This window comes from Leptodactylus fuscus, chromosome 3, assembly GCF_031893055.1.
Source record: "Leptodactylus fuscus isolate aLepFus1 chromosome 3, aLepFus1.hap2, whole genome shotgun sequence".
Classification (NCBI taxonomy): Eukaryota; Metazoa; Chordata; class Amphibia; order Anura; family Leptodactylidae; genus Leptodactylus; species Leptodactylus fuscus.
Window position 1 is genome coordinate 170,416,469 of NC_134267.1, and position 13,205 is coordinate 170,429,673.

Below are 13,205 nucleotides of genomic sequence, written 5' to 3' on the forward strand. Positions count from 1 at the left end.
CTGTGTGCAGGGGCCACTATTAGGGATAATACTGTGTGTAGGGGCCGCTATGGGGGATAATACTGTGTGCAGCGGCCACTATGGGGGATAATACTGTGTGCAGCGGCCACTATGGGGGATAATACTGTGTGTAGGGGCCACTGAGGGACATAAGACTGTGTGCAGGGACCACTATGGGGAATAATACTGTGTGCAGGAGCCACTATAGGGGATAATACTGTGTTAAGGGGCCACTATGGGGCATAATAGAATGCGCAGAAATGCGTAGGAGGGGGTCGGTCGAGGTCTTCGGTGTCGGTCGGGGGGGGGGGGCATGTCAAAAGTTCGCCACGGGGCCCCGCCATTCCTAATTACGCCACTGCCTGTATATTTTGTGTATTGTATTTAAACCCCCAAATGTAAAGCACCATGGAATTAATGGTGCTATATAAATAAACCATAATAATAATAAAAGTGCACCTTCAAAGTAATAATGTCTCCTTAATGTCACCTTAAAGTTATAATGCCCCCTAAACTTCTTCCTTAAGTGCCCCCAAGAAAAGCAATGCTCTTGCGTGTCCTCTTAAAATTCAAAATGACCCTAAATGTTATTAAAGTAAGAATGCCCCATGAGTGCTCCTTAATATAATACTATCCACTGAGTGCCCCCTTAAAGTAATAATGTCTTCTGAGTGTCTACTATGGAATTTAAGCAATTCTGTCATATATAGTAAGCGGGTCAATGATCAGAACAAAGTCTGTAACTTCAAATATGCTACCTGTAATAAGGTAGGCTAGGTATTCACCAGAGCCTGCAGCAAGGCTGGATGGCCGCAGTTTGCGTTTGCATAGTAAGATGTTGGAAAATGCACACGAGCAATGCACCTCAAAATTTCCAAAGGGTGGGAGAGAAGGTGGGGAGAAGTAACATCCGCCCAGTGCGCTGTGGAAAAATTCATGTCACGACTCAACATAAAGCCATATCTCCTTTTGGAGCACACCACAGTACCTCCTTTCATCCAGAGTGTTCTCTGTCCCCCTAATATATGTCTAAATATTAAATAGGTCATCCACATGTCTGCAACCCCAAGTGCATAAAATGTGGGATGCTACAAAAAGCCTGGAGAAGTAAGTGGTCATGAAGAACATCTGCAGGGTCAATTTTCAACTTTCAGGGCCAGTGGTAAATATTGGATGCTTGTGATCTATGGGAGCTCAGGTGGCACTGCAATAAAAACAGGCATGAATGGGTAATACAGATCACTGCTCAGAAATACTTCTTCCCTTCCCAGATGTTTCCAGGTAATGGTTATGGTAGACATGGCCCTGCCCCAACTATTTTTTCTAGATGTAGAACAAATCACAAAATAAAAGCATAACAAACACTGAATATAATTTATGTACACACTACAAGCAAAACACACAAAAAAAGAGAAAAATGACACACAAAATCCATAATAAAAATGCAGATCTTTATTTTAATATTAGTCTTAAAATTTATAGATAAAAAAAGGTAGAATGGTGAAAGGTCACATAACAAAAGGCATTGAGGCTATAGTGTATCAAAACAATTGTATAATATAGCAAACCATAATATGAAACAATATTAACTACATAAAAGCTGTGCTGAACACATGTATACAATTTAAGTACAATGATGGGATATATGTACATCATATACTGACATATTCTGGCCACAACTGCCCCTTGTCTGTATGTTTCAGTATATGATGTACATTGACAAGAAGGCATTGTAACCTTAAAGAGCTGACTGTATGACTAATGGAGTATTTCTCCTTTTACACCACTAGAGGTCAGCATTGAAACATGGATTGTGTATAAAATAGCTTAGAGAAATTATGGTCTGTGTTGTTCCCAAACGTAGTTCTTAATTTTGTGGGTTCTAAAATATTTTCCTACATAGGAATGTTTCATTGATTAATTCTATAGGCCTTAAATTGAGTAATTATTGAAATGAATTAATACATTTGTGAAAATACTGCACTATAATCACATTTATGGCACAAAATAAAATATGTAGTATATAGTTGTGTCACTGTAAGTATTACAAGTTTTACTGTATGTTAAAGAGTCTCAAGACTAACAATGACATGCCCATGTGTATGTTCACAAATTCCCTGACCCTGACAGATATTCCCTTCTGTTCTGCTTTGAATCAAAAAGATTCAGCAAAATCTGCAATATAAAAGCAGTTTTTCTGCAATGTGGGGCCTTACCCTTAGAGTGAATTTACACCAATGTCCTTTTGCTCTCATCCATCTCAACAAATCACATATTTCTGAGAATTTGAGCTTTGACCACAACTGGTTTTGTATCCCTGGTTTAGTAAAAGGTTAATACGTTGTTATTCCATTTTATGTGTTAATTACTTATAATAAAGTTTTAATAAAGATATGTATATTTCATTAAATTACAGGATTATCAAAGTAATGACAATGATCAAGCTGTTGTAGAGATTTGTATCACACGTATCACAACAGCAATTAGAGAGACAGATTCCATTGAGAAGCATGGGAAAGCTCTGGTGTCACTGTGGGAGTCCTGTCTGGAGCATAATCTGAAATCAGCAACAAAAGATGAAGATACTCCTCATGCAAAGATTGCATCTGACATAATGAGCTGCATTCTACAAGTGAGTATATGTAGGCATTTTACAATAGAGGTATGTTTTATGTGGCAGGGGGACCTTTGGGGTCTGCCAGGGTTCATAGCCAGTAGCGATTGCTACCTGTGCATCCTCTTTAGATACTCCTCTGGAACCCCCTTCAATTATGCATCAAGTCGTGGCTTTAACCACTGTGACCTAAATAAGTGCTTATAGGCCCCCAAGGCTCCTGGGCCTGAGCAACGGCACCCTCTCAAGTTACTCCCCTGCCTACAAGGCACTGGCCTTAGTTTGATACCAATTTTCCTATTGACAGATTCCGTTAAAGTTTTTCTTAAGACATTGGCCACACCTAGACTTTTTATAGTAAACTTTTTTCTATAGAATAATCAAAACTTTGACAAGTGTTTTCCATGAGATTTCCGAGTCATTTTCATATTACTCTATGGAGAAAGAAAGTTGCTACTACTTTTGAAAATGGGCCAGAAATCCCAGCAGACTGCTATTAGAATAAGAAAACATTAGCGGCTTGCTTAACTGAAGCAATTATGAAGAGATTTTCAAGCAACTTAATGTATTGCTATGGACAAAAGATTTCTCAGTGATATTTTTTGTAGTGAGTAATAAAAAAGTGTAAGTGTAGCCCTTAAGGGGTTATCGTAGATAAGAAGCACAGAGCTACAAGCCTTCTGGCCCTATGCACTTCAATAGTAGAAAGCTTCATTACCAGACAGCACATGTAATAGACTCAAAATATCAATGCGCCTTTCTTGAAAGTAAAGACATTATGGGAACTAATATTTTGGGATGTAATATTGATCCAGGGACTTTTGCCTATAGCTTTATTTGAAGCAAGGCGGGTTTTTCCCACCCATATTGCTTTGTAGAAAAGTAAGTGGTACCTCAGAGTCATAAACTCAACTTTACTATCATTTCCCACATTGTATTGTTTGCACGCTAAGTATGTAGGAAATTGGTGACTGCTTCAGGTTGAGGCCTCACATTGCAGAAACGCAACTTTTGTTGCAGATTTTGTTGCGTTTTTGGAGCTAAAGGCAGGAGTAGATTGAGCAGAAGGTAGAAGTATAAGAACATCCTATATATTTCCTATTCCCTCTGTAGCCATTTTTGGCTTTGCTTCAAAAAACTGCAAAAAAATCTGCAACAAAAAAAGCTGCATTTCCGCAACGTGGGGCCTCAGCCTCCAGCGGGAAAGGTACTGACTTAGAACTTGGATAGTGTGCCAGAATAAAAGAAAAAAGTTAAACAATTGCATTTATGTTGTAAATCAGAATATAGAATTGTGCCGCCTGCTGTGCTAGTCTTGTCAGCTGAAAACTTGGTAATGCATTGTAAAAAAGAAAACGTATACTGCATGATATATGTTCTTTGCTGGGAGTCAGTATATAAAATTGTACAGCCTGTTGTGCTATTCTATGTAGCCAAAAAGTTGGAAACACACTGTATACCTCTGGTCAGAAGTCAAACTGGCCTCCATTTAGTGCATAGGGGTCTATGGTTTCTCCCAGCACATCCAGTGAATTGGCACTGTTATCGCAGTGTGGAAAGTGGCTAATATTACATATATACTATTTACACGTAAGCATGCTGCACCTAAGTGTGTATATATATACAGTATGTATATATTTATATATACCCAAGGCTGAGTATTGTACTATTATGTCTTATATACAGCAGTGTGAATAAAGGGAAACCCTCAGGTCAAAATATCTCTGGGGTCCTCCGGACTTCAGTTTTGTTGGAGCTTTTCCATTTCATAACCTCTTTATTTGTGAAATACTGAATGTTGCAAACTAATCTCTTCTTACTAACATTGCTAAATACTAATATTGTGTTTCCAGTGCTGACCTATAGCACAATATATTTAAAAAAAATGAGAATTCACCAAAAAAATCTTTCATTGTTTTTCTATTTCCCTTGAGAGTGTCATGGTCAATGTTCTCTCTTATTAGCTGTGCTGTGCAAATGATTGTGTTAAAAATTCCACAGCCTTGTGCAATGATATTAGAACGAAATTTCTGAAACTGGGGATAAATTCAATGACTTATTAATACACAGCTTGCTTACATAGTGCCAACATATTCCACAGTGCAGTCATTACAAAACATCCCATGTAGGGCAAACAATCCAAATTCCTTTTCAGTATGTCTTTGAAGTGTTGAGGAACCTGGAGTAACGCCATGCAGATGTTGTCCTTTGCTGGATTTGACCCCACAAGGTGAGGGCTGTAAAACAAAAGTGCTAACCACTGAGCCATCGTGCAGGTATGGTCTTCTGTCTTCAGGTTCTCCAGCTGATTTCACCAGTGACAATGTGTTTGTACTTATTGACCGCTGCAGCCAATCACACACCTCAGCAGTGACCTCTTCACAAACAGCATGTGGCTGCTGTGTTCTGCCATTTGTGAAGAGGTCACTGTTGAGGTTGTGATTTGCTACAGTGGTCACCTATCACTATCAACCTGGGTGGCCTGTAGAAGGAAGGTGAAACCTGGCGCTACCGAAAACAGAGACCCAGGGAAAGTCAAGTAAAGTTTTCTTATATTATGAGTCAAAAAAACCCTGATGATGATCAGACAAGGATCAAGCCTTGTGGTGAACGATAATACATGCTTTATATCACTGCAATCACACATGGGTTGTTCATTGGAAAATGTCTGTATGATAAACATAATGGACTTTAGAACAGGAAGGTGTCTCACCCACACTTTGAAATATCTATCTGACTGCCACCATCAAATTGGTTTCATTGTTATTTAACAAAACTGTGTTTCTCGGTATTCACATTTTATAGTTTGCTATTTTCGACTGCTTGAATATTTATGTATCTTTTATCATTTACATTGACAGAACTACAACAGACCCTCAATAATGTATCTTGCTGTCCCAGTTGCAATAAGATTCCTCCAGAGAGGGAACAAGGAGCTCTGTAGAAATATGTCAAGCTATATTTCCCTTGTAGCTATCGCCAAAGCAGATCTACTGGTGGATCACACAGAAACAATCATAAAGAACATCCTTCAAGGTATCTTACATAAATGTCACTCATTTACTACTGCTACTGTCAGGAGTATCATAACTGTGGTATGCCATGCCAGAAAGTAATAATGGAGTATTTATGGAATTGTTACATTTAATTTGCATGTGCAGATTTGTAACAATGAGTGTAATATATTATATGTTGTTGTTTTTGGGAGTGAAGTTTATTTTTGTATAGTATTGTATTGTTTGTAATAAATATATATATATATATATATATATATATATATATATATATCTCAATAGCGTATATGGGAATATACCATATGTCATTTTTTTTTTCCTATCAGCAATAATTTACTCTGTGTGCATCAATATTCTTATGTCCTCCACTGAAAATAGTTTTTTTGATTAAACGAGTTATCTAAAGAGAGAAATAGCACAAAATAACAAAATATATATTACTTACAACTGTAATAGGTAGCAGGTGTTGAACCACTGTGTCACCTAACTAGGTTTTGGGCTACTCCTGAGAGCGCAGTTGAAGTGGCTCCCTGGAATTCATCCTTTAACCCCTATAGGGGCACCTGGATCCAGTTGCTACTTCTAGGAGCAGTCCCAGTATAAGTGACAAATGACCCAGACAGTTCATGTGACCCCAGTGCATAATACTATGGGATCAGGCAAGACAGGAGTCCAAATACAGACCAAAATCAGGGAAGGCAGATCTGGTAATTTCTGTCTCATTTTAATACTTGAAGAAAGAGAATTAGTGTTTCTAAAACACGTTTTTTGTACGTGAGCCTTCAATAAAGTGGGTTGTTCTACAAAGGAGCGCGGTTATCCTCTCTGAATTGGAGTTTCCAACTCCTTGTTTCTAACAAATACAGACCAAGATCGGGGAAGACAGAGTTTGTGCAAGGTTATTGCTGATAGCTCACATTCAGTGGTCAGAAACAGGCTGGGGTCAGAAACAGGTATGCAGCATAGGAGTTTAGGACCTCAGGCAGAGAAATGGTCAGATAAAAACCTGGGGTCAAGTAGAGTAATGGATCAGTACACAATGTAACATTTAAGCAGGACACTAGCATGCTAGATACCTTTGTTCAAATGTCCCCTGTTTGTTATATATAGGCAGGAACAGACTATGATTCGTAGGGAAAGAATTAGGTATATGCGCTGACCCTTTAAGAAACACAAGGGCACTTGTGTGACCTAGGTAGGGGAGAGAAAAGTAGCAACAGTGGCGTGAAGAGCATCCTCTGTTCTTTGTTGCAATCCTATGTATTTGTAACTTGGATTCTGCTTTCATTATACTACATTGTAGTTATATACAAGTTCTTTGTATGGCTAGGTTTATCAATACTCACTGTGCACTTGGTGGTTGCATCCATTAACCAATATAGTTTTTCATACCTCCCAACTTTCAGAGGCCATAAAAACAAAATTGTTCATATGATAAGTCATGACTTTAACTTCAAATTGCCAGACCAGCTCGAGAGCAGCATATGTGATATACTGATAGGGTTAAATTACATGGTGGTACAGGCAGCTGACGACTCTCTGCTTCACAACTGTACTCACCTCTCTCTGTGTCCAAGTGGAATAATGGACCAGCCTCCGGGAAGGACAGGCAAAGAACAGCACTCAACCGGAATGAGTAGAGAAGACGACTAGAGATGAGCGAACAGTGTTCTATCGAACACATGTTCGATCGGATATCAGGGTGTTCGCCATGTTCGAATCGAATCGAACACCGCGTGGTAAAGTGCGCCAAAATTCGATTCCCCTCCCACCTTCCCTGGCGCCTTTTTTGCACCAATAACAGCGCAGGGGAGGTGGGACAGGAACTACGACACCGGAGGCATTGAAAAAAATTGGAAAAAGTCATTGGCTGCCGAAATCAGGTGACCTCCATTTTAGACGAATAGTGGATTTCAAATCCGGGTCATATGAGAATGTGAACTTTGTGACTATGAGACAGGGATAGCTGTACAGGCAGGGATAGCTAGGGATAACCTTTATTTAGGGGGGAATGTTATTAAAAATAACTTTTTGGGGCTCTATCGGGTGTGTAATTGTGATTTTTGTGAGATAAACTTTTTCCCATAGGGATGCATTGGCCAGCGCTGATTGGCCGAATTCCGTACTTTGGCCAATAAGCGCTGGCTCTGCTGGAGGAGGCGGAGTCTAAGATCGCTCCACACTAGTCTCCATTCTGGTCCGACCTTAGACTCCGCCTCCTCCAGCAGAGCCAGCGCTGATTGGCCGAATTCCGTACTCTGGCCAATCAGTGCTGGCCAATGCATTCTATTGGCGTGATGAAGCAGTGCTGAATGTGTGTGTTTAGCTCAACTACACCGGTGGAGTAGTTGAGCTAAGCACACAGATTCAGCTCTGCTTCAATCAGCGCTGGCCAATGCATTCTATTAGCTTGATGAAGCAGAGTGTGCACAAGGGTTCAAGCGCACCCTCGGCTCTGATGTAGCAGAGCCGAGGCTGCACAAGGGTTCAAGCGCACCCTCGGCTCTGCTACATCAGAGCACTGCTTCATCACGCCAATACAATGCATTAGCCAGTGCTGATTGGCCAGAGTATGGAATTCGGCCAATCAGCGCTGGCTCTGCTGGAGGAGGCGGAGTCTAAGATCGCTCCACACCAGTCTCCATTCAGGTCCGACCTTAGACTCCGCCTCCTCCGGCAGAGCCAGCGCTGATTGGCCGAAGGCTGGCCAATGCATTCCTATGCGAATGCAGAGACTTAGCAGTGCTGAGACAGTTCTGCTCAACTACACATCTGATGCACACTCGGCACTGCTACATCAGATGTAGCAATCTGATGTAGCAGAGCCAAGGGTGCACTAGAACCCCTGTGCAAACTCAGTTCACGCTAATAGAATGCAATGGCCAGCGCTGATTGGCCAATGCATTCTATTAGCCCGATGAAGTAGAGCTGAATGTGTGTGCTAAGCACACACATTCAGCTCTACTTCATCGGGCTAATAGAATGCATTGGCCAGCGCTGATTGGCCAGAGTACGGAACTCGACCAATCAGCGCTGGCTCTGCTGGAGGAGGCGGAGTCTAAGATCGCTCCACACCAGTCTCCATTCTGGTCCAACCTTAGACTCCGCCTCCTCCAGCAGAGCCAGCGCTGATTGGCCGAATTCCGTACTCTGGCCAATCAGCGCTGGCCAATGCATTCTATTAGCCCGATGTAGTAGAGCTGAATGTGTGTGCTAAGCACACACATTCAGCTCTACTTCATCGGGCTAATAGAATGCATTGGCCAATCAGCGCTGGCCAATGCATTCTATTAGCGTGAGCTGAGTTTGCACAGGGGTTCTAGTGCACCCTCGGCTCTGCTACATCAGATGTACATCATCTGATGTAGCAGAGCTGAGTGTGCATCAGATGTGTAGTTGAGCAGAACTGTCTCAGCACTGCTAAGTCTCTGCATTCGCATAGGAATGCATTGGCCAGCCTTCGGCCAATCAGCGCTGGCTCTGCCGGAGGAGGCGGAGTCTAAGGTCGGACCTGAATGGAGACTGGTGTGGAACGATCTTAGACTCCGCCTCCTCCAGCAGAGCCAGCGCTGATTGGTCGAGTTCCGTACTCTGGCCAATCAGCACTGGCCAATGCATTTCTATGGGGAAAAGTTAGCTTGCGAAAATCGCAAACTGACAGGGATTTCCATGAAATAAAGTGACTTTTATGCCCCCAGACATGCTTCCCCTGCTGTCCCAGTGTCATTCCAGGGTGTTGGTATCATTTCCTGGGGTGTGATAGTGGACTTGGTGACCCTCCAGACACGGATTTGGGTTTCCCCCTTAACGAGTATATGTTCCCCATAGACTATAATGGGGTTCGAAACCCGTTCGAACACTCGAACAGTGAGCGGCTGTTCGAATCGAATTTCGAACCTCGAACATTTTAGTGTTCGCTCATCTCTAAAGACGACTTTATTAATACAACGCGTTTCAGGCCTTGGGGCCCTTTCTCAAGTGCAAAACAATCCTGCCACTCATTTGGGTGAGCACTGTTCTTTGTCTGTCCTTCCCGGAGGCTGGTCCATTATTCCACTTGTCCTGACGTCCATGTGCCCGCTATACCTACAACTGTTGATATGTCCTTTTGGTTGTTGTGTCCCATACAACCTAATCAGGTGAGCAGTCACCTGTAATATTTATCATTGTTTTATTACCAAGGGTAATACACTAGGATCGGCTCGGTGCCGTGCCTTCTTTGTCGTTTTTTCTCTCTGACATTAGTTGAGGTTGCAGCATGCCTCCTGCAGTCTGAGTCAGAGGGAGCGCACCTGATATCTGGGACTGTCCCACTGAATCCAGGACACATGATAGGTATGGCTTATTACACAGGATATCTAGAATACATGTCCTAATACATTATTGAACACCTTAACTAAGCAACAGTTCCTCAGGGGGGGTAGCATTTTTATAAATTAAAATAGCCGTTGTCTTGTGTCTGAAACCCATCTTGGAATATAAATGTAAAGGATTACATGATGCCTGAGATTAGGGGTAGGTGAAAAGGCGAGTCAGGGGTGAGAATTATTTTTTTTCAGTGATTGACTGCGGGTGTAGTATCAGCAGATGACTGTGGAGCGGCACAGCCGAAGCCTGACGCTTTATTCACACGATGAGCTGAGTCTAGGCTGTATGTAATCCATGAGGGTTTTTTTTTTTTTTTTTTCTTCACAGACCCATTCACCTCAATAGGTGAATTGGGTCTGTGACAATGAATCCAATAGTCTAATCCATGAAAAAATAGAGCATGCTTTATTTTTTATCACAGATCATAGACAGCACACAGCTGAGAAAGTCAGTCATGTGAATAGGATCTAAGTAGAATTGCACTTCCCTTGTAGAAAAGTTCTTCATGCTCAGCTATGGCTGTTTAATTCATCAAGGAAAGTCCAAGCTTAACATGAAATGGATATTCTCCAATTTATAACCAATATCCATTAACTGAGCAGGTTTTGCAACAATTGGCCTTGATAAAGTGTAATAGTTTCCTGTTAGTGACAGTCTGGACTGCATGATGTAATATAACACTACAGAAAAGGTGTTTTATATTTTCTCTGAGGGAGAGCTATTAAGTACCGAGACCAGACAGGCTGACGGGCTTGTTACGTACCTCTCTATAATGTTCTGAGAGTCATGCAGTATCAAAATAATGGATCAACCCCCTTCCGAAACATTTTCTGAACAAAAAATTAGGAATAAAAGATGTATGGATAAATTATCCTGTATAAGCACTAAGCGTGAAAAAACATCACTTGTATTAACCTTCACTGATATACACTGAATCGCCTCCTTATTAGAGACACTTGCACTTTTACAACTCGTGCTTTCCTGTATGGAAATTAAACATATGACCCTGAAGTGCTCATACCCCCCCCCCCAACCGACATCGACGCCGAAGAACTCGACTGACCCCCTCCTCCACATTTCTGCGTGCTCTATTATGCCCCTAGTGGCCCCTGCACACAGTATTATGCCCCATAGTGGCTCCTGCACACGGTATTATGTCCCATAGTGGCCCCCGCACACAGTATTATGTCCCTCAGTGGCCCCTGCACACAGTATTATGTCCCTTAGCGGCCTCTGTACACACTATTATGTCCCATAGTCGTCCCTGCACTCAGTATTATGCTAGACTGTGGACACCCATAAACAATTATTATACTCTGGGGTCTTTTCAGATCCCAGAGTATAATAATCGGAGACCCAGGGGGAATAAAAACATAAAAAAACACTGTTACTTACCTGTCCCCTGTCTCCGCTGCAGTCCTCCTTCTTCAATGACGTCGGACGTCACATGACCCGGGACGCAGGCTGGGTTCATGTGACGTCAGAGACGTCAGACAACTAGGCCTGAAGCCTGCCCGGATCGTGGAGAGGTAAGTAACAGTGTTTTTTTATAAAAGACCAAAGACCCCTCAGTATAATGATAGTCTTTGTGGGACCCGTGGTGTCACTTACCGATACCGGCCCAGCCCACCCGGTAATGGCCTATAAAGAGAAAAACGCAAAGGTAGCGGCTGTCGCCAAGCCCCCTAATGTCCTGGGTCCTGTGGTAGCCGCTACTACTGTTACGCCACTGGAACTATTGCTTTGCCATGTGACCAATCAACATGATATCCCTTTCTGAGAAGAAAAAGAATGAGCCATGTTTTCTAATCCTGGATTACCCCTTTAAGTAAGTGACTCCATGGATAAGCTTTATGGTGAATCCATAATTAGATTAGATAAATAAAGCATTCTAGGAGACTTTGAATATAGTATGGTCATCGGTGCTAGACTAGCCAGGGCCCATACTGTATTTCAAAATATTCATGTCTCAAGAATATACCAAGAGTGGTGTGGTCAATAAGGTCAGCTTCCTGTGGATATTAACAACTCATTGATGAAAGGGGTCAAAGGAGGCTGTCAAGAGTAATTATGATGAAGATACATTGCAGTCAAGGAAATTGCAGCCAAATACAACACTGATGTTCCAACTAACATGTCCAAATACACAACTTGTTGTTCCTATGCACGGATGGACTAAAATAGCAGATGACCCGTTTGGGTATTATTTCTGTGTAAAGGAAAGAGAAAGCAAGACTCCAATTGACAAAAGCGCAAAGGAATTATATCACTAAGCAGTGGAAATCCAGATATGTGTTCCACCATTGTGATGGGAGGGTCAGAATTTGGAGAAATAACATGTATGTACCCTCCCAGTTAGGTGTCAAGAGATCATACTGGGGGGGGGGGGGAGATATAATGGTGTTCGGTTAAATGTTTTTTTGGCCCATCCTGGGTGCTCTGATGTCTGTGGATGAAACCTGTGTATTCCACAAAAAATACTGTAATTCTTTAGGCCAAATGAGATTTAATATACTTTTAGATGGACCAAAAAATGGCCATTTAGTGGATACAAATTATATCCTAGTAGAGCATCAATTGCAAAACCTTTACTAAGATCTGTTTAAGCTGTCTAAACTATATTGAAAACCACTGTCTCATGAATACAACCCTTGTCTAGATGTCCAGTTAGGTCATATAGGCGTTAGGGGCATCCTTACACAGGTATACCCTCTATAAGCCAGAATGAAAAGTTGCTGTATACAAGAAGCACACGTTTTAGCAGACTTTAGAGGTCCTTCTATAATAAGGATGTATTTTGTAGCTTTCCGTGATCTGCCATGTCATGTCATATATGAACTATGAAATCTCTGTATGTAGGAATCCAGCATGTATTTCACCATATAAACACAATGGGGATGGATTTAACTAAATATTCACAGTAATAGTCATGTATTTGGCTGCTATACAACCGAGCCAGGACCTCCTGTGTTTATTCCACGTCCATCTGGTCCAAGTACTGTCAGAAGAAATCAGCGTCTATACACACACACTTACTTATGAATAGTAGAAAATAATGGGGTAGAAAACTTGTTCTACAGTTGTTCAGAACAAATGAGATTAAAGAGCGACCGATATAGTTGTAGAAGCCTGAGAGTAGAGAAATTGATCACTTTGTTGGCTGAAGTAGTGAACAATCTATGCATATGCTGTTTTTGTTAAGTAATGCA

General features: G+C 41.6%; 1 protein-coding gene across 1 annotated transcript in view; it reads left to right on the plus strand.

Annotated features, from left to right (window-relative positions):
- Window positions 1-13,205, plus strand: part of VEPH1 (ventricular zone expressed PH domain containing 1) — a 261,145-nt gene that overhangs the window by 15,040 nt on the left and 232,900 nt on the right. Inside the window, exons 3-4 of the mRNA XM_075268752.1 lie at window positions 2,417-2,632; window positions 5,476-5,650. Of these exons, the coding sequence (XP_075124853.1) occupies window positions 2,417-2,632; window positions 5,476-5,650 (391 nt within the window). The remainder of the gene's footprint in view (window positions 1-2,416; window positions 2,633-5,475; window positions 5,651-13,205) is intronic.